The 19,212-nt window shown below is 41.2% G+C and overlaps 1 protein-coding gene across 4 annotated transcripts; it reads right to left on the reverse strand.

The window, feature by feature from the left end:
* Positions 1–228: 228 nt before the first annotated feature.
* arfip2b (ADP-ribosylation factor interacting protein 2b) lies at positions 229–13,368 on the reverse strand. 4 transcript variants are annotated; one of them, XM_044041930.1, is made up of 10 exons: positions 13,045–13,368; positions 10,537–10,647; positions 8,345–8,401; positions 6,714–6,822; positions 5,546–5,602; positions 4,197–4,312; positions 3,896–4,117; positions 3,658–3,815; positions 3,237–3,411; positions 229–2,648 (listed from the first exon to the last, which is right to left on the reverse strand). In XM_044041930.1, the coding sequence occupies exons 2-10, from the start codon at positions 10,633–10,635 to the stop codon at positions 2,493–2,495; spliced, it is 1,149 nt and encodes a 382-aa protein (XP_043897865.1). In that variant the 5' UTR covers positions 10,636–10,647; positions 13,045–13,368; the 3' UTR covers positions 229–2,492. The 4 variants fall into 4 exon arrangements, with proteins under 4 accessions (XP_043897865.1, XP_043897864.1, XP_043897866.1 ...); XM_044041929.1 differs by lacking the exon at positions 5,546–5,602 and adding an exon at positions 4,528–4,614 and having other exon boundaries at positions 13,045–13,367; XM_044041931.1 differs by lacking the exons at positions 5,546–5,602; positions 8,345–8,401 and adding an exon at positions 4,528–4,614.
* Between the last annotated feature and the right edge of the window lie 5,844 nt (positions 13,369–19,212).

A 19,212-nucleotide genomic window follows, 5' to 3' on the forward strand; every position in this document is an offset into this window, starting at 1 on the left:
GTCAGTAGGCTCGTTTATTGCTACAGGTAACTATAAAACCAGATACGATTTAAATACATGTGCGGACTATATATGCTGTATGCATACGAATGTAAAATGTCAACATATTGGCACTTGTTTCTCTTTGAAATAAGGTAAACATGTCGTATACGAACGGAAGCAAACGGTGGGAAAGAGATAAGATGGAAAAACAACAGCAACGCGAAGAAAGAAAATCCAGACAGAGCATTTGAAAATGTGTACTTTTAATTTTGCTCCGTTGGGGTGTGGAGGGATTTTTCAGGTCTGAGTGAGGAATGAGGGCAGAGTATTACATCAATCCAAGACAACTTCATTTATCATCTTAAATACCGCTATGTGCAATCAGTACAGTATACCAGCTTGACCTAGAAAATATTGATTGTACACAAATAAAATATCTCATTTAATAAATCTGCATTTGTAAGGGAGAGGAGTCTCAATGCGATAGGTGTGGGACAAGAGGAGTCACATTTTGTCACTATTGCTGTGTGGTGGTCAAAGAGACCAGGAGCTGGCCACGGGAACTGCAAACAAATTGAAATGTAATCTTATAATTCATTATTGATATTAGCTTTTCCATTAAAAAAAAAAGCAAATCCTTTTCCTTTCATCACTTCCTTTAATCCCAAAAGCACGGCGTCAAGGCCAAGTGAACGGCATCAGTGCATCCACGCATATCTGCGCTTCACGGCGCGTTCCGTTTACGTCGGAAGTCAGAATCTCCGACTTCCGACTACGACTGGAACAGCACCGTTACACTTTGGATCTCTGTCTGCCGAGCAAGTACAGAGGAAACAAATAGTTGAGGGTGAACTGACGCTAAATGCAGCACGGTAAAAACATTCATTATACTGGATTATCTTCATTTGAATTCACTGAGGTCTGAAATAAAAGAAATTAAATAGTTTGTCATAACTGTTTTTAGGAGGGGAGGGGGGGTATATCAATAAATAGTTTGTTGTCTGCAAAATGCCTTAAATCCTGCACTTGCAAATCAAGCATTTGCCCATCACAGACATTCCAGTGTAGAGTATTTTCAATTCCGACAGATCAACATTGTGATTAACAAAATAAATACAGTATTACATCATAGTTTACCTTTTACACGCGCAGCACGACTCCAACAGTTTTGCAAAAACCATCTTGTAATTGTCAACGATTTGATTGTTTACTATTATTATTATTACACCACGGAGATACAGCAAAAAAAAAGAAAAAAAAGATGAATTATTAGTGTTACGCTAATCACCACGATTAACAAATAAAGGTTGAAATGTTAGTCATTTTGGACAGCGGCGGTATTCTTCAGTGTGAAGAACTGTAAACAAGCGTATAGAGGGACACTAATCACATGCAGCCATTTTGAGAGGATATAGAGGGAAAAATCACAAATAAATGTAAATAATCAATTCAACGACGGCCCTGTTCCATTTCGCTTCCATGTGCACATGACGCGACTTACAGGAAGTGAACAGAGCCATCACTGATGTGATTGGTAACAGCCAATACATGTCAAAATGGCGGCGCAATGTTCTTTTAAGTCCTCGTTGCATGTACGAGACGAATTACTTTCACATCCGTAGCGTTTGTGAATTTTCTTTCTTTTTTTTTTTTACACACTGAACAACGCGGCGCTGTCCTATTCAACCAGTCATTGACTCTGAAGCGTAAAAACAAGACGACAATGTGAGAAAACAAAAGCAAAGACAATGAAATTAAACTAAAAATGAATACTAAACATATGCAAGCTAAAAAATAATGATATAATTATTTTTTTTTTAAAAAGGGGGGGGGGAAACAGTACATTGTTTGAAATATCTGCACGTTCCATTTTCAGAGTATCATACAAATCCCTCCATGTGAAGTTCCCCTCTGAATTTCAGCTTATGTACATAAAAGGAGGCACACCAGGAGAGCAGTAGCCATTCGGAAGAGTTCTGATGCGTTTGTGTAATTAGTTTTCTTTTGTCTTCCTTATTGTACTCCGTCCGTCTCTTTCACTGTAACTAGGGTCGCGTGGTGCCCCCGGAAAATTGGAACTCGGCACACGAGGAGAGCGGTCACAGCCGTAATATGACGAACACAAGCACACACGGTAACGGTAAAAGGGGGGACAGAGGGAGGGGGAGAGAAGAGACGAGTCGTTTTTCTTCAAGAACAAAAAGCACAAGGAGAAGGTCGAAGTGAGGAAAGGGGGGAGTTTTGAAAGAGAGAGGCACTGAAAGCCCCCAAACTGTTCATGAAACTGGCCGCGTTGTTTCCCGCTGTATTCAGCCCATTCACCACTAATAATACCCTGTTATTCATCTGTCCGTCTATCATCTCTTTATCTTCATCCACCCAGTTATCTGCATGTATTGGTCCTCTGTACGTTGGGGGGGCGGGGGTTTCAACAGGTAACAGGAGGAGGTGGTCAAGAAGGAGGTTGTGGGAGAGAGAGAGAGAGAGAGTCCAGAGGGCACTCTCATTTCTCACTGCTCCTCTAACCAGGAGGGCTTGTCGGCCCCGGGGGGCCTCAGCTTTATGTTGAACTGCTTCAGCGTTTGCTCCAGCTGCTGTTGGTTGCCCGCAAAGTACGCCGAGATGGCGTTGTGAAAGAGGAGGAGCTGCTTGTGCATCACCTTCACCTGAAAGACAGAGAAGAGAGTGCGAGGGGGGGTAAATGCTCACGACTTAAAAATGAGACGGACGGCAGAGGACGTCAAGCCACCGCGACACCGCCGAGCCTCCTTCAGATAGAAACGATGGCAACGGGCGACGTGTCACCTCCTAATTCACGGCCTTTTCATTTTAATGTCAGTCAAGACAAAAACAAACTGTGAAAGCGAACGACACCAGCGCCTTAAAGCCACTGTTACACAACGTCACACTCAAGGAGGAGAAAAGCAAAACTTGCCAATGGGTGACAACAGGGTGCATCTGTGCTGCTGTGAGTGTGAAATGACACGTCGTCACCGCGGCGGCACTAATTATAGCAGACAGACGCCATGGCTGCACTTTGATAAGCTTATGCAGCGACACGCTTATTTTGAATCCACAGTTGCATTCACGTTTTTTATTTCTCATTGCTTTTTATTCTGTGTTTTAATTGTGTAACTTTGCTATTTGTGTGTTCATTTTAATGTCACGCTGCCCATCTCGGCCAGGTCGCCCTTGGTTTAATGTCAGTGGCCTTTTACCTCTGCTGCTGATACAGGTCTTATCTGCAGTCTCACCTTATTCTCCTCCAGGAACTTGAGTTTAATGATGACGTCTGAGCGGAGCCGTTCGTACTTCTCCTTGTGCACTTGGTACTGTTGCTGGGCAGCGTCTATACGGGCCATGGCGACGGCGTCCCTCGGACCCATACTCAGTTCCTCCAGGTCTGACCGGTAGGCGTCGAACTCCAGTCTGATGAGGACAAAGCAGGGAAAATGTGTTTTAGTGTCTTAAAATTTGTCAGGAGGAAAATGTCTCCAAAGCTGCTGCATGTTACAAAATGTTCATAAGAAAATCTTGTAGTGATGAGTATGAGTATTTACATTTAGAGGGTTTTTGTAGCCTTTTATTTTTTTATCTAAAAACCCTTTTACCATCAAAGTCTCTTAGAAAAACAAAGAATAAATAATGCACTTCCAGTTTTTTGGGTTTTTTTACCTGGCATTTTCAAACATCTTGATGGTCATCAAGGTGTCCTCCATTGTCTTGTTGACCAGTGTGTTGATGCTGGACACAAAGAAGTTAATGGCACCAAGTAGAGTCTCCCCATTTTTACACAGCAGCTTCTGAGTCTCGGCGTTGTAGCCGAACTCGTCCTGTGCAGACGGAACACAGCGTCAACACACACGAGAATAGTCCAAATAGACTTAGATAAAGGTACATTTCGTGGCCTCACCCGTAGTTCGGGCGATTTCTGACTGAGGTCAGCGAAGGTATCGCCCAGCGCATGCTGCGTCTGCACCATGTTGTAGAAGTGGTTGGTCAGTGCTCTGGCCAATCGCAGCACACTCTCGTATTTCCTCTTCGTGTCCCTCAGCACTTCGATCTGGGCCTCGAGCTCCAGATCCACGGTCCGGGACGCGCGGCCGAAGCGCTCCGACAGCATCTGCTTCGTACACTGACAACAAAACAGGACACGGGCCACGTCAGGCGATTTCATTCCCGAGACTTTTTCCCCTTAGGAGACGACGTGCTACCTTGTAAGTGTTGAGACCCCACAGCTTCACCGTCTCCAGTTTCTCCACGGCGACGCCGCGGCTCATCTCCTCCGCCGTCATCGACGAGCTGCTGCTGCTGTGGTGCATGCTGGAACCTGACGAGAGCCCACAGCAAAGCAGAGAAGAATAAAAAAAAAAAAATGAAGCGTCATACATCGCAAGTCCAACACCACTTAGCCCTTACTCCACTGTGAAACATGCACGAGAGTGAACGAGAGAGGGGTGACAATATGCAGAGGATTCAACTGAGAGGAAATACGGCTAAATAACGACCTAGTCTGTTGAATGTTTGACTAATTCACTTCAGTACCTTGGTATTCATGTGGTTGACCTGCTTTACGGCAGATGACTGAACTTTTTGGTGGAACGCTACTTCGTCTGGCCTTCATACGCAGGTCTGTGACAGTGGATGGGTGTAGGGGAAGGTATGGATCAGGGAGTAGTTAAGGGGGTGAGTGTGTGTTAAGGGTAAAGTGTGGGAATGTTTGTTTTTTTTTTATTAAATTGGGGTTGAGCACGCACACCAAAAATGGAATCATAAATCGGAGGAATTTTAATCAGCAGAGGAGACAAAAGGGAGGAATGTGTGGGAGGGAGTGGTGAAAAGGAGGCGGCGGACAAAGATAGAAAAGAACAAAGATGAAAAGGCAAAAGTGAGTGCACGACAATCAATGAACAATGCAGACAAACGAGCGATGATGAAGACGGGGGCAGTTTGAAATGACGTGAAGCTGAAATAAAATGAATAAGCCCTTAACTGTAAATAAATGCCTTTAGAAATCCAAAAGTTTACACAACACAACACAACTTTTTTGCTAAAATAGGTAACTTTGACTATGTGATACATATAAACACACTTATTCTTTGCTCCAGGGAAGTTCAGACATGGTTTCATTCAAAGTAGAAGAATATATCGAGGAAGTGTCAAAACAGGAAAAGCCATAAAAAACAGTACATCCAAGGAAAAAGTCAGAAATAAGTACACTGCCCTTCACTGCAGTGGAAAAGAAGCTGGTTCCCAGTTAAAGAAAATAAACACTCTGCATCAACATCTTTCCAGAATGAGATCTCCATCATGTAGAGGAATAATATTAGCCCCAATTTACAGCGGGGCTGAACACAATCAGCAAGTAAACTATTCTGTTTTTGCTTAAAAAAATGTGATGTGCTAATGTGCTAATACGCCAAATTGTTTTAAATCTAGAAAATATTGAAGCCTGGAGAACACAACAACAACAACAGAGAGTCAGTTCGTCTCGATGCGATACACATGTTTGCATCTTATTTTGGAAATCAGCTCTTGACGATAATGAGGTCTCAGGAGCTACCTATTCCTGTAACTGGGATCCTTTTGTAAAACTCTGCATTGCAGCGCACTGCAGGTCCTGAGAGATAGATAGATAGACAGACAGACAGACAGACAGACAGACAGCGGGACACAGGTTCAGAAATATTAGCGCCAAATCAAGCAGAAAGAAGTTCTTGGTTCTTTCTGAAACTGTGTTTCCAGCCACACCGCTGAGGTCACTCACTGTTACGTGATCAGTGACAGTTTGAGAGGAACCAGATTAATACCATAGTCTGAAAAAGACTAAATCATGTCAACAGCATTCAGGTTACCTCAACTTGAATAAAAAATCTGATTAAAATGACTAAAGTATTCAGATTTTAGTCACGTGATCTGATTATAACACCATGCAATTTTTTAATGACCACTAAGCTGATTATTATTCATCGAAGGGACAATTATAGCATTTTACATTATTGTATAACGATAAACAGTTATTAATCAGTTAAATACACTGTATGGGACAAAATACTGGCACCAATTATCAGCCAGAGGTCAGAGGAAAACCAAATATCGGTCGATCTTTAGATGAGAATCATGTAAACAGGAATATCAAGAGAATTTCCTCTTAAAAACTACAGTAAACATCAAAATACGACTCATATCTTGTTAGTGTCATTTAAATGTCACCGTCTTCAACTGAAAACTTGCAGTATGAAGTTTTTGCTCCAGGTTTTCATCAAGGTTCTTTTTCTGTTGTATTGTCCTTTTTATGACAACATAAGAAATGTGCTTTGTTCTTCATGTGTACACATTTCTTTTAGTTGGATGATTATGATAATCCTTAAGTCATGCTTAAAACATTTTATTCACCATGCCTGGTGAGAGACATCAGCATATTTAGTTTGAAACGGAGCTGTGAAGTAACCTCTAATGTCCTGGGATTTGTTTCACCCTGAGTTGAAGGACTTGCGCGGCACGTCATGCATCGTTTTGAAAGAGAGCATTTGACACCTCGACAATTCAAACAGTAGTGCAAACACTGCAATTATGAAACCATGACGAATGGGTACTTTGTCAGCATTTGATCGTGATGTGAGAAATGATGAAGCAAACGTTGAGGAGGCTGTTTCTCACGGCATTCTCTCACTGAAGAATAGACTCAAGTGAGAGACGATCAGGTCAGAAATGGGGGAACAAGACTTTACCTTTGATTGAGCTTGTGGGGATTATACCCTCCGCTGTTCCTCCGTACCCCCCTGACACGATGCTCGTCTCGTTCAGATTGGGACCCGACACCATCACTTGCTGTAGGTCCTGCAAATGTTTAAATGTAAACACAAAAGTGACAAAAGAAGCACAAAGGGAAGGGTTTTCGGGGTGGTTTAGGGCGGGAATACACACACACACATCACGTAAACAGGAGGTTACAACATGTGAGTTTAAGTTAGAGACTCATTGACTAGAGGGGGACAAACACGGCTATGTTAGGAGGGTTAGTCAGACCACGCTATGTCCATACATTGTCTACTTATCTGCAAAGAGCCAAAGACAGGGGGGAAAAACACCACTCAAGTGCACTCATGAGCAAACAAGGTGACTTCTGCAGCTCTCATGTGTGAAGAGTCCAACCCACACAGCGACTTCAATGACCCGAGCAGCAGGAAATGCTCAAGAAAACTATTTTTTTCCCTTCAAAAACAATCACCATAACAGCTCTGGACACAAGGGAAAGACACGTGAGCCATCTTGTGTTTTTCTCCCTTTAATTCCACTTTTTTTTCCCTTTTGTTTTCTTTCCTACTTGCATATAATTTAGTAAGGGAAAAAACATTCATCAGGGATTTATGGTGAAAGGAATATGTGACGTCCCACTGGCCGAGCTAAATTTAAGTGAGATGTATTTTCCGAAAAGTTCCAAAACGTTGGATTCAAGCTTGTGCTGACGTGGCCTTATTTGCAATGTTTTACCAAATCGTGGCAAGTAAACGAGAGAGGAAAGCTTTGACTATTTCCTTCACGTAAACAAACAGAAATGAAATATACCGCTGTTGAGATTTGTGCTGTCTGGGATTAAAACAGCAGTCAAAGAGGAGAAATGTCTTCTAATATATCAAAGCTCTAGCTTCAGGGCCATTTCTGCTTGTTGGGACACTAAATTACATTTAATACATTTTGTTATCATGCTGGTGAGGTCGCAAAACTGAGGCCATGAACTTTTTATTGTAAAACTGTGGTGTATAGATGCTTTAACAATTACTATCAAACATTACTTACTGAACCATCATTGATCTTTAATTCATTTCTTTTCCTGCATTGCCTTTTGTTTTATTTTTCCGTTTCCTTTCTGTGCATTGAAGTGCATGAAAATGATCCGTACATGGAGTCTGAATTGGAAATAAATGAATAAATGAATCCCACCACGTTGATTTGTTAAGGTATCATCACCCAGGTGAACACACACACACACACACAGAGTCACAGCTATGTTAGCTCACTACTCACGATAGACAACACAATCTACTGGATGTATTAGAATCTACTGAATTCAATCCAATTGGTCAAGACTGAACAAATGGAGACTGATTTTCATGTTAGCCGTCAGTTGTTTTGAGGGGCTTCTCTGGTTTGAGAGATTCCCTCCTGCTAAAGTTAGTAGGAGCCAAGTTAATAACAGGCAGCACAGTGGTTTACCATAAAAATGACGTATCGTGCCATTTTCTGACATGTACCACCATTGCGATGCGAGGCAATTTACTGCCACATTAAGTCAAACCACTGAGCAGTGCCACACACCCAACATTAAAAACACACACAAATGCACAAATGGCCTGCTCACCCTGGTGCCTCTGGAGCTCCCTACTTTCTCATCTAAGCTCCACTGCAGCTTTGCAGCCTGCACAGAGATGGGGGGAGGAGGAGGAGGAGGAAGGGAGAGGGGGAGACGACAGACACAACAAGAACAAAACAAAAACAAAAAGGAAGAAACAAAGAAGACAAAAAGAAATAAATCCATGACTCATGTCATGAAACAAGATAGAACGCAAAAGGAATGCCATAAAACAAATTTGTTGACATGTGCACACGGCAGGGATGTAAGATGGAGCACGGTGATGATGACCGATACCACAGCAGGTCAAGAGTTATCGTTCAACTTAATAAGTTAGGAAGTGGATCATGTTCAAAGAAAATTCTGATTCAACAAAGTAAAAAATAAAACAACTCAATAATAATGTACAGACATTAAACAATTAAACATTAAAATTAAACAATGAGGAGTGGCCAAACTCTAAAACACAGCACGGAATGGTGCTAATTTCTGCAACATCCTGTCAGTACTATGATGTTTAAATGGACTTTCGTTTACAAGCACTAGCCAGGAATCAATTTACTGAATGAAGTTGTTTTATGTTAAAAAAGGTTAAAAAGAGGAAAAAAAAAAAGGCAAACTTAATCTTTTATTGAGTCTGTATTTATCTTTTTTTTTTAAAAAGCTTCCTTGTGCTGTGGCATCTGTTCAGTGTGGGAGACGACTGATGCAAACACTGATCCCTCACTGGACAATTTGTTGACACAAGAAACAAAAACTACTGCACCTTTAACTCATCATAAAATAATCCGGTTGTCGTATAACAGAACAGTTTGATAGGCTTATAAAAAATGTTATACCATAAAAAGAAGTTTAACAGTAACATAATATGCCTCAAACGTCTACTTTTGGAGTTGCAGTTCTAACAATGCAACGAGACGTTTGCTCACGTGAAAGCCGATGAGAAGATGTATTGAGAGCATCTTAAGATGCTGTAACATTTCTGAATAGACACCGGTGATCGACTGTGATGCATGTGATGATTTTGCCAGGATGTTGCCAGGAGTCAGTCCAATCTGTCACTGTCAGGCAGCCAGTCACCGTCCATGTTCTGATGCGAGCACAACGCTGAAACCAGACTTCTGCTCTTCAGCCTGTCAGTCTGCAGCTCTGTGTGCGCACGACTAACACAAACTGCCAAGTGCTGCACGGCAGACATCAATCTGATTTCAGGGGCTTTCACCCAAGGACAAAGCATGACCACTTTCATTAATTTGCCGAGTTGCTATAGCAACTGGTTGGTATTCATCCACTCAGCGGTGCATCTAGTGAAGATGTTAAACAGCAGCAGTGGCAACAAATAACTGAATGTTTATGTCACTATGCAAACTTGGCGGGATGGCAAAGTTACACGTAGTTTCGTTAGCAAACATCACTAAACTGCCAGAGCCTCGACCAGGATCTTGAGTCTGTTTGTCTAACAAGGCGTGCCTTACATGGCAAGAAAACCAGTTACCTTACATACACTGCACCTTACTGCAGTCCAACTGAGTCCAAGTGCTTTAAAACCTTTTCTTTACAAATTAAGCCCGTTAGCAGTTTTGTTTGACACCTAATGTTCACGTTAACCAAATACTACGGAGACGCATCTGCAGTCCTGATCATGAGGCCATGTGAGACGCTAATGGGAACAAGTGGTTCCCAGGGAGACATCTGGACTCTCAACACCTGATTTCCCAGTGGAATCTTTTTCCTTGGCTGTCGCTAAGAACACTAAGGAACACGAGAATTTGAAATCATGTATGACAGGGCAGGCAGTGCATAATTTATTAACCATTTTATTTTGCTTTATTTAGGAATGACTTTTCTGCTAAGTTAATTACCCATTCACAAAGACTGTATTTATTATAAAGCCTGAGTGCTTAGTGTACATGTATCCACAGTGTGGTTCTGTGGTGTGAAAAGAGTCAGCTGATGGCTTGTGTTGTGCGCGGTAAGAACAATACCACAACCGCTTTGTCGAATGTCAAACAACTGAGGGCACGCACTTACCCTTTTAAATGTAATAAACCAACAGAAACACCACATAGTGACATCCACAGCGTGCACGTTTCACTGCTGGCTTGTTTAGAGTTTGCAAATGCTCTTCTGTTGTGGGACTGACTGTGGATCAACACAAACAGCCTGCACGTTTTCCAACTGATACAGTCAATGTGACCCACCTGTTCAAGGCTGTCGTCTTCTGGTAGCGTCCCCGTGTCACCATTACTGTTGATAGGGATCTCCATTGTGGCAGCTTTGCTCATAATGCTTTCTGTCATAATGCACTATTTCTGAGAGAAGAAAAAGAGGGAAAACACAAAAAAACGCTGTATGTAAAATCTGTGAAAAAGGCACAGATAGAGGCTTTGAAGAGGGGGAGACCAAAGAGCATAGACAAACAGCCAAATCATTAAGCAGATGGGAGGATAATTGCAACAGATAAGCGACGAGGTGGTTTTCAAAGAGCAAGGCTAGTGTTCAGCATAGGAAAAAAAACATGCTACACCTATGAAAGCTCACAACAATGAGCTGTGCTGAAGTGGCCACTCTGCGATACTCCACTGAAGGACCGGTTGCTAGCAGCATCCACTTCCACAAAACTAGAGCAGAGACGACTAAAATGTTTTCAACATTGTCACTCTTACTGATCAGCCTGATGTGGCCTGATGTGTACATTAATCACTGCATAGATGCAGGGTAAGCAGTGCTGCAGCTGCTATTTATGATTTGAACAGCCTTATAATCACAGAACAGAAGCTTTATGTGCAGAGAGTTTTATAAAAGCCAATAATACAACAAGAAATTCTGGATGCCAATGTTTGCTGGCCCATTTCTCAAACAATTAAATAGAGACAATAATCTACTGCTACTTAAAAAGCCTGCACACGTATGAAAGTGGCCGCTAAAAGTGGTTAAAATAGTTGTTGTTGATATGTTGCAGACCAACTCACTGCAATCCTTAAAACATCCAACTCAGTTAAACAATGTGTGTGTGCAGCTCTGCAGCAGCTCACTTCACAGCCAGTGGGAAACAAAACAGATGTCATGTGAAGTCTGGAAGTCAAAAGAAGTGCATTTCCTTCAGTCACTGGTGGTGATATCATATTATAAGCATAAACTAATGGAATAACAGACAGTATCAACATATGTACTACAGTGCAATATAAGAAGTTTGTTTTTGTTTGAAGGACAACGCGGATCTCCTCAAATAATTCCATAACCCTGATCTCACTGGCATCTAGAATACAGAATATATTACATATGTAATATAGTTGTAATATTGATTGTGAACTATTAAAAGAAAAAGACACTGATAAGATTAGTATTTGCTTCTTAGAAACAGGATACCACATGTTTCACAGAAATTAAATCAGCTGTAACTGACTTTTGACAGTTTAGTCACATGGTAGCAGTATTGTTGCATGCGGGGAGTAAACAAGGCTTGTTTACTTTTGTTCTGATTGCACCACGGGCAGCGTTTGCATTATCAGCCATGTCCTGAACATATCCTGAAAAATGACACACTCGTTGTTGACAATACACAACATAATTGGATGTGATGTGAAATGACATCTCAATTGTTCATTCATGACATGTGCTGCCACGTTTTTGGAAACCATAAAAAGTCTTTACTGAGCCCATCGAGCATTGACATTATGAAACACTGAGTACCTTTTTTTTAAACAGGAAGTTCAGGTTCAGGTCTTAATAAAGTGGTAAATTGGTGTTGCGCATCAGACAGTTGGGCATCAGATAGTGCTTCTATCAGATATTACAGAGCAATATAAAACTATTACACTATTCAAAAGGAAACAGGGTGATGTGACTCCAGCATTATCACGTCAGTTTGGCATTGTATCCGTTTTTATTGATTATTTTACCCTTTGAGTTATTTATGCGACAGATGCATACTTTTATTAGTTTAATAATTTGTATTCCGTGATATTTATTCCATTGTAGATGCTTTATTGTCTCTGCCATACTGTGTATTGTTTTGCAGCTATTTTAGCATGTTCCGCCAGGGAAAATTCCCCTGAGCTGGATAAGAAATATTAGAATTGATTGATCTGACTGAATAAATTCGAGTCTCTCAGTCAAGTCACTTGGGACAGACTGATTGTGAAAAGTCACGATGGATCTAAATAATAGATTACAGTAATGGACAGATGACACAAATGACCATATGGTAGCGTAATAAACGTGTAATTTAGACCAATTAAGTAACACGACTTCAATGAAAAATAATGTCCACTTGTTTACGTTAGTCATTAAATATTTATATTCAACTGTAAATGTAAAAAGTGTGGATAGAGTGTTTTCGAATGGCAAACTGAGGGTTGGGAGCCAGCACAGGTGCACCACAAGCACAGGTGCACACTTAAGGATGACGCTAGCTTTTTCTCCTATAGCTGTAATGTGTCCAACACAATGAGGATATGTTCTGGTCAGTTGAAAAACAGCAAATATATACTGTATATATATCTATTTCTTTAAAAGATGTGCAAAACGTTGGGGCACGTTCATTTGTTTGCCGAAAGGGGGGCCTGTTTTCAGTTCACACAGGCAGCTGCTTAATAGAAGCGGATTAAATGGTAAAACCATGTGACAGTAAAGCCCCGGCTGCTTCACTCACGTCTTTCGTCCCAGACATAAAGCTAAATGATCGCTGAGAGAACGGTTTGACTTACGGTTTGCTTGGTCCGGTCGTTAGAGTGGATCTGTCCGGGAAGCTAGCCTACGAGCTAATAGCAGGCTAACGCCAGTGCATCCCAGTTCTTGCGCGGCTTTAGATGAGACCGACGTGTCTTTCTGTCAGTCCAATAAGAAGAAAACAAAATGACTGTGGGGAAACTATTGCACTCTTAATTTAGGGATATTTTAGTGACATGTCAATGTTTGTTCTAATTCTCGCTGCGTTTGTCTTGGAGCGCTCGTAAATAATCCTCTATCTTTATTATTGAATCCAAGAGGAACGCTTCACGGAACTGACGACACCGTGGACGGATTCATTTTGCGGACGCGCTCTAACACAAAGATCGTCTATGTAAGGGAAGATGAATCACTCCTTCAAAAAGCTAAAACTACTCCTTACTCCAGTTACTTATTTATTATTTAAATATTTTGTTTATTTTCTTTTTGTAACGTATGAATGTCTGTGTTTTGTGCCTATTAATTTGTGTTTAACAAATCTATCGCTTAGATTTTGGTTCCATTACTTTTTTGTTGTTGTGCTTTACTTTTACTTTATATCATTTTATAGGATTTCTTTTGCCCAATTTTATAATTTGTGAGTATATTGTAGTTTTTATCTATTGATAAATATCCGCCTTTTTATTGTGACTTAAACAAAATATTAATAAATCTAGTTTTACATATTTATACTTTTATATATAAGTGAAAACGATCTCACAGCCTTTTAAACAAGCTTTTTTTCCCCCCTGTGGTTTCGGTAAGACTTAATCTCAAGGAAATACAAACAAATACATTGATTTGACTAAATGTGTAGTATATTTTCACTTCGTGGTTTTATGTATTGATGTAAAAGGTAGTTCAATAAAAACTACTCACCACATTAAAGAATTGCATCTGGAAATGTGAGCGGAGTGGGATCTCTTGGTTGTTCCTTTATGCGTCGCTACAAACCAGCTTTGTGGGTTTCCAGGTGACGCCTGCAGGTCTGAATAAGACACTGCAGGTTGTACATTAACTCAGGTTAGTAACGGGTGACTTACCCTGTTCTTAAAACTATGCCCAGAGGATTAAATACCAGAGAGCCTTTTGAATCCAGACCAAAACATTAATACTAACTTTAACTATTAGTCAAACAAATCCTGCCCCAGTATCAGTCACTTCACTTTGATCACATTTTGTAGGCTTCATCTTACAGCTTCTCTGAAAAGTTGCAAGTGGTATATAAATATAATGTAATGGAATATAATTAGCACATGTATTACGGGAGAATAACAGAACATTTGACACTTTCAAATTTGACCTGAGTTGTGTTGTTGTTATTACTATTACCATTGTTTTGAATTAGTACTTACAGTAATTATTAATCACTTAAACCAATCACTATTTTTTTCTAGAAGATACTGAGATATGTATGCATACACTCTATACCTAGGTGTGTAAATGTACAATATTTATATATGTAGCACAGAAAAGCAGCAGTATTTATTACAAACTAAATCTGTGTATAAATAAGGATTTTAAAGATGACCTAAGGATTCAGTATCAAATAAAATGGAAGCTGTCTCTTCAGCCTTGAGGATGTGAGGTCACTGTGCCGGCCACGTCCTCCAGCCACCCTCCCTTGACTTTATCCTCCTCCTCCATCCACAGCCACCAGATGGGGATGACATGACTCCAAAAAACCCAACAAATTAGAATATGAAAACAATAGTTTTGGCTCCTACATTATTATATATAACAAATAAACACATTTTGATTTATTTGGATAATTACATTTAAAACCAGAGTGACACTTGGGCTATATGGCAAAGACTCTTTCAATGTGTAAAGCAGAACACAGGCACACGCGGCACTCACTCTCTGCCTTCATGAATGAGCCGTTGCTTTTTAAACTGGATGAAATCCACCAAACACTGACGGGCTGAGGACTTTCAAACCATTACCGCAGGCAACCGGAGCCTGAGGAAGGAGGTAGAAAGTGAACATGAGGGGAAAAGGGAACATTTCATTAATGAATAGGTGGGAAGCTGTAAAAACTGTGCAGCCAAAAGAAACTCCCATGGTTCTTTTTTTTTGGGGGGGTGAAATTCCATATGGGAACATTTTAGTAATGAAGGTGCGCTTGTGTCGCTTAAGAATGAGTTTCCCAGCTGTCGCTAAGGTTTTTTTTTTCTTCTGGATGCCAGTTTAAGTCACTCATTGGCAAATCTCAGGGCGGGGCCAGGCACACAAAACCTCAACCTGTCCTCAGTTGCTCGCCTGTGGCTCATACATGAGCTTCAGTGGTCATACTAATTTGAACCCATTCACTTGCATTTCTTGTGCAAACTTCAAAGTCGGCACTGGTGTCACTACACTCTGCACAGTAATATACATTTGTTCATAATTTACTTCTAATTTACAGCCACTTGATTGAATTGGAAAATAAAATCATTTCCAAAAGATGCCTGGTGAATTCATGAATTCATATTTTGCATGTTATTTAAAACACAGACACACAAGTCTTCCGTGACCCATGTGCAGGACTCCATGAGTCTCGGAAGTCATTGCTCTAAAGCAGTGGTTCTCAAACTTCTTACACCAAGTTCCACCTGGAGCGAGAGATAAGGTGACACTAATTATTTACCATTTCATTTACTGTTATACGTTTCATTCTCTACTCCAGTATTTCTGATTTTCCTCCAGGTGCCACCACAGGAAGCTTGCGTACCATGGGTTGTGCATACACCACAGTTTGAGAACCAACACCTCAAAAAAAACTTTTAACAAGGAAAAAAACACAATAATGGTAAGATGAGTTAATGTATTACAATTCACATACAGAGAGAGTTATACATGTACAGTATTAATAATGACTAACTAAGAATTATGTCCATTTGTAATAATAAACATTGCGTGTGACCCTTCATGGCTTTTATGGAAAATGCAGCGTTTGCAGTGTGAAGCACGGTGGGTTTAGGAGAAATCCAGTTTCTTCTGTTAAATGTCACGAATGTCGAAAGTGGCGCGGGGGGAAAGTGTTTTTGATCTCAGAGTTAGTCAGGGACCGCACGAGAGTGCGAGTTTGGCCGCGGAGCAACCGGTTACTGGAATCAGAGGATGTTATTCCTCACTCAGCCATTAATGTGCACACTCACCTGTTGACTCATTGAAAGACTGAACACAAATTAAGCACAAGTCTCATGCAGAGGCATTAATCACCCATGCAGACACAGAACAAAAAAAATATTCCACTGACTATGCTCTTTTTATTCTACAACTCTTTTCAAAAGAGTACAAATGTGTTGTGAATTAATGCACAATCATTACAGATGTTTGTTTTTCTACACTGCACTATTTTGGAAAGGACTAAGAGTTTAATTGTTGCATACTGGCACTGAATATATTACTGTATATATATAAATATTGTGCATGAGATGTGCCACTCTTCATATTCATAGTCATTTTTTCTTTTTTCTGTATGGATTTAATTCCATTATTGTTCAGCTCATTTTGTCTCAACACTGTTAGTGTGTGCTTTGATTGAAGCGACACATGTTTCTTATGATGAATGTACACAGGAACACAAGTGGACATTTAAAAATGTTTCCAATAAATATACTGCTGACAAAAAAAGCAGAGTATTTCACGTTTTAACACATGAGAATTCAGTCTCCGTCAGTTCCGTTCCCAACACGCCCTCACGATGGCGCCAAATCCCACACTTAAAATACAGAATCCTCCTCGGCGTGAGACTCGCATCTCCAAAAGCTGATGAAGCTTTTTTTTCAGATCAGCTTGATTATCATCCGTGTGAGGAAAAGCAACAAAAAGATGTGGCTCCATCGTGACGACAGCTGCCTGACAAAGGCTCTGCTCAGATTACCATGCTCAAGTGACTCATGTCTGATTCTTTTTTTCCCACTCATGTGACTCAGATGAGGGTTTTTTTTTTCCCCAAAACTGTGTGGAAAAAGAAATTCGATCATCTATTGTGATTTTCAAATCAGATTTGTGTCACTTCAGTATGTGGTCTGAGATCAGATATACGTTAGTTCCTTGTCAGAAGTCAAGTGGAATGCCTCCTCAGGTCGGATTTCCAACTCTGAGAGTCGGAGAAACCTCTCAAACACCAGCATAGGATTCCATACTTGCATGAATAGTAAAAAAAACTCTTGCTTTTCTGTTTTATTTCTATCACAGGAAGTCAGTCAGTCAGGCTGTTAGTTGTGGACCTGTTGCTACACTGTGTGCACGCAAAATATAGTGCAGAGCATTGTTATTGGGCCACATGGTGAAGTAGTGGCTCGAACTGTAGCCTCACAACATGTCCCTCGCTCAAATCCCGGTTGAACCGATGCAACCGAATCACAACCCTCTTGTCCCTTGTGTCGCTCAGGCGTTTTTGGACACTGCACGTGAACCGCCCCTCACAGTGTTTGTGAGTGAGGAAGTTACAACGATACAAGAGGCGGGAATCGCAGGGTAACTCGCGATATGATACGAGATACAGCGATTCTGTGATAATCACTATATTGCAAGACAATCGTGTTGCGACACGTCGCGATATCGGTGTTAAAAGTGCAGGTTTTGTAGTCTATGTATTGAACGTGGATGGAGCGTCTCTTAACGTAGCTTTTAAAAAACGGAACTGATACATGAGCCAAAATTGGCATCGAAAAATGCATCGTTTGTGAATCAGTACCAAAGTCCATACATCGATGTTGCTACTGTATTATTATTTTAATCAATAAGCCCTAGTGCTGTTTGAGTGTTCAGACGCAAGACACTTGCAGTTATGAATGTGACCTGTCCATAAGCCCATCCAGAGCCACTTGAAATCATCTGCTGACTACACATGTGGTCCTCTCGTCTTATTCTAAACACGACACATATAATGAACACGCCAGTGACCAGCGGGCTCCGGGCGACTGACACTGATGTATAGACTCCACCACCGTTGATTGCTCACGTTCATCGGCTCATCAGCCATGTCGCAAATAGACCAGTGTTCTGTTTGGAGTGTTTATGCTGCAGGGAGACACCCCGCCCTATACTCAAACAAAGAGCGCCTGACCTCCCCGTGGCTGTTTAACACCAGGCCTGTGTGTGCTCCACCACCGCACCTGATTAATGCAGACAAATTCCTGTACGGCAGCCTCACATACACACCAACACACTTCTCTCGTCTGTTTTCCTGACTCATATCAGCGTTTGAATATTTCTGACTGACCGTGAAGCTACTGACTGCAGGTCGTTTCCAATACTCAACAGCAAACAGACGTTTCGACCGAAAATAAGTAGGATTCTCATCTGTTCTGCATCAGGAGCAAGAACAACATCGGCCTCCTCTGCCCCGAGGTGCACGAGGCCCTCTGTAGCTGTGAGCGCGCCATTCAGGAGTCACCATAGGTAAATACTACAGGTCATTGCAATTCAGGGGTTTTTCTTTTTCCCCGCAGGGTGTCGCGCCGCTGTTTTTGCAAAGCGTGTGTTTCGCCGGGCTAAAATATTAGCACAGGAGCTTTCAGAGTCATGCGGTGTAAATCTTTTCCCTCCATTTCCCTCCAACAAGACACAGCCATCCCGTTCCAACACTAACAGTATGAAAGTCAATAATCGCGCTGGCGCCACCTTCCACATTTTGTTCATTTTCATATTCTCACTCGCGTATATGTGGCCTGATTGCAGTTGACAAATATTTGGCCTAACAAAGCTAAAGTGGAGGTCCACGCTCCAGCTTTGTCGAGAGCGTTCACCCACATCGACATGCTCTTCCGCAGCAGATGGGGTTTCCTCAGTTGCCATGGCGATACAGTAGCTCATCCGTCAACACAGGATCTGTGAATGATGAACGAGTTATCTCTATGACCACCAGCGAAAAATTTCCTTCCACTGACGGAGGCCAAGATGTGGTTTCGAAGTCTGGCAAAGAGTTGCAAGTAGACCTTGAGTTTATCTTTTTTTTTTTGGTTCAACCACAGTTTCCAGGATTAAGAATGAACTCTCACTGTGTAAAGTTTGAATTAATGTTCATGAGCCTCTTTATTGACTGATAACAGTAGCAGCCATTACCACAGCAACATTAGCCTGAACCATTACACCCTATATCTTAAATTTTTTTCTTTTCTTGAATGAGTGAATCCACTATGTGAGAAACAGTGACATCTAATGGTGAGACTGTG

Source organism: Solea senegalensis, linkage group LG13, assembly GCF_019176455.1.
Source record: "Solea senegalensis isolate Sse05_10M linkage group LG13, IFAPA_SoseM_1, whole genome shotgun sequence".
Taxonomy (NCBI): Eukaryota; Metazoa; Chordata; class Actinopteri; order Pleuronectiformes; family Soleidae; genus Solea; species Solea senegalensis.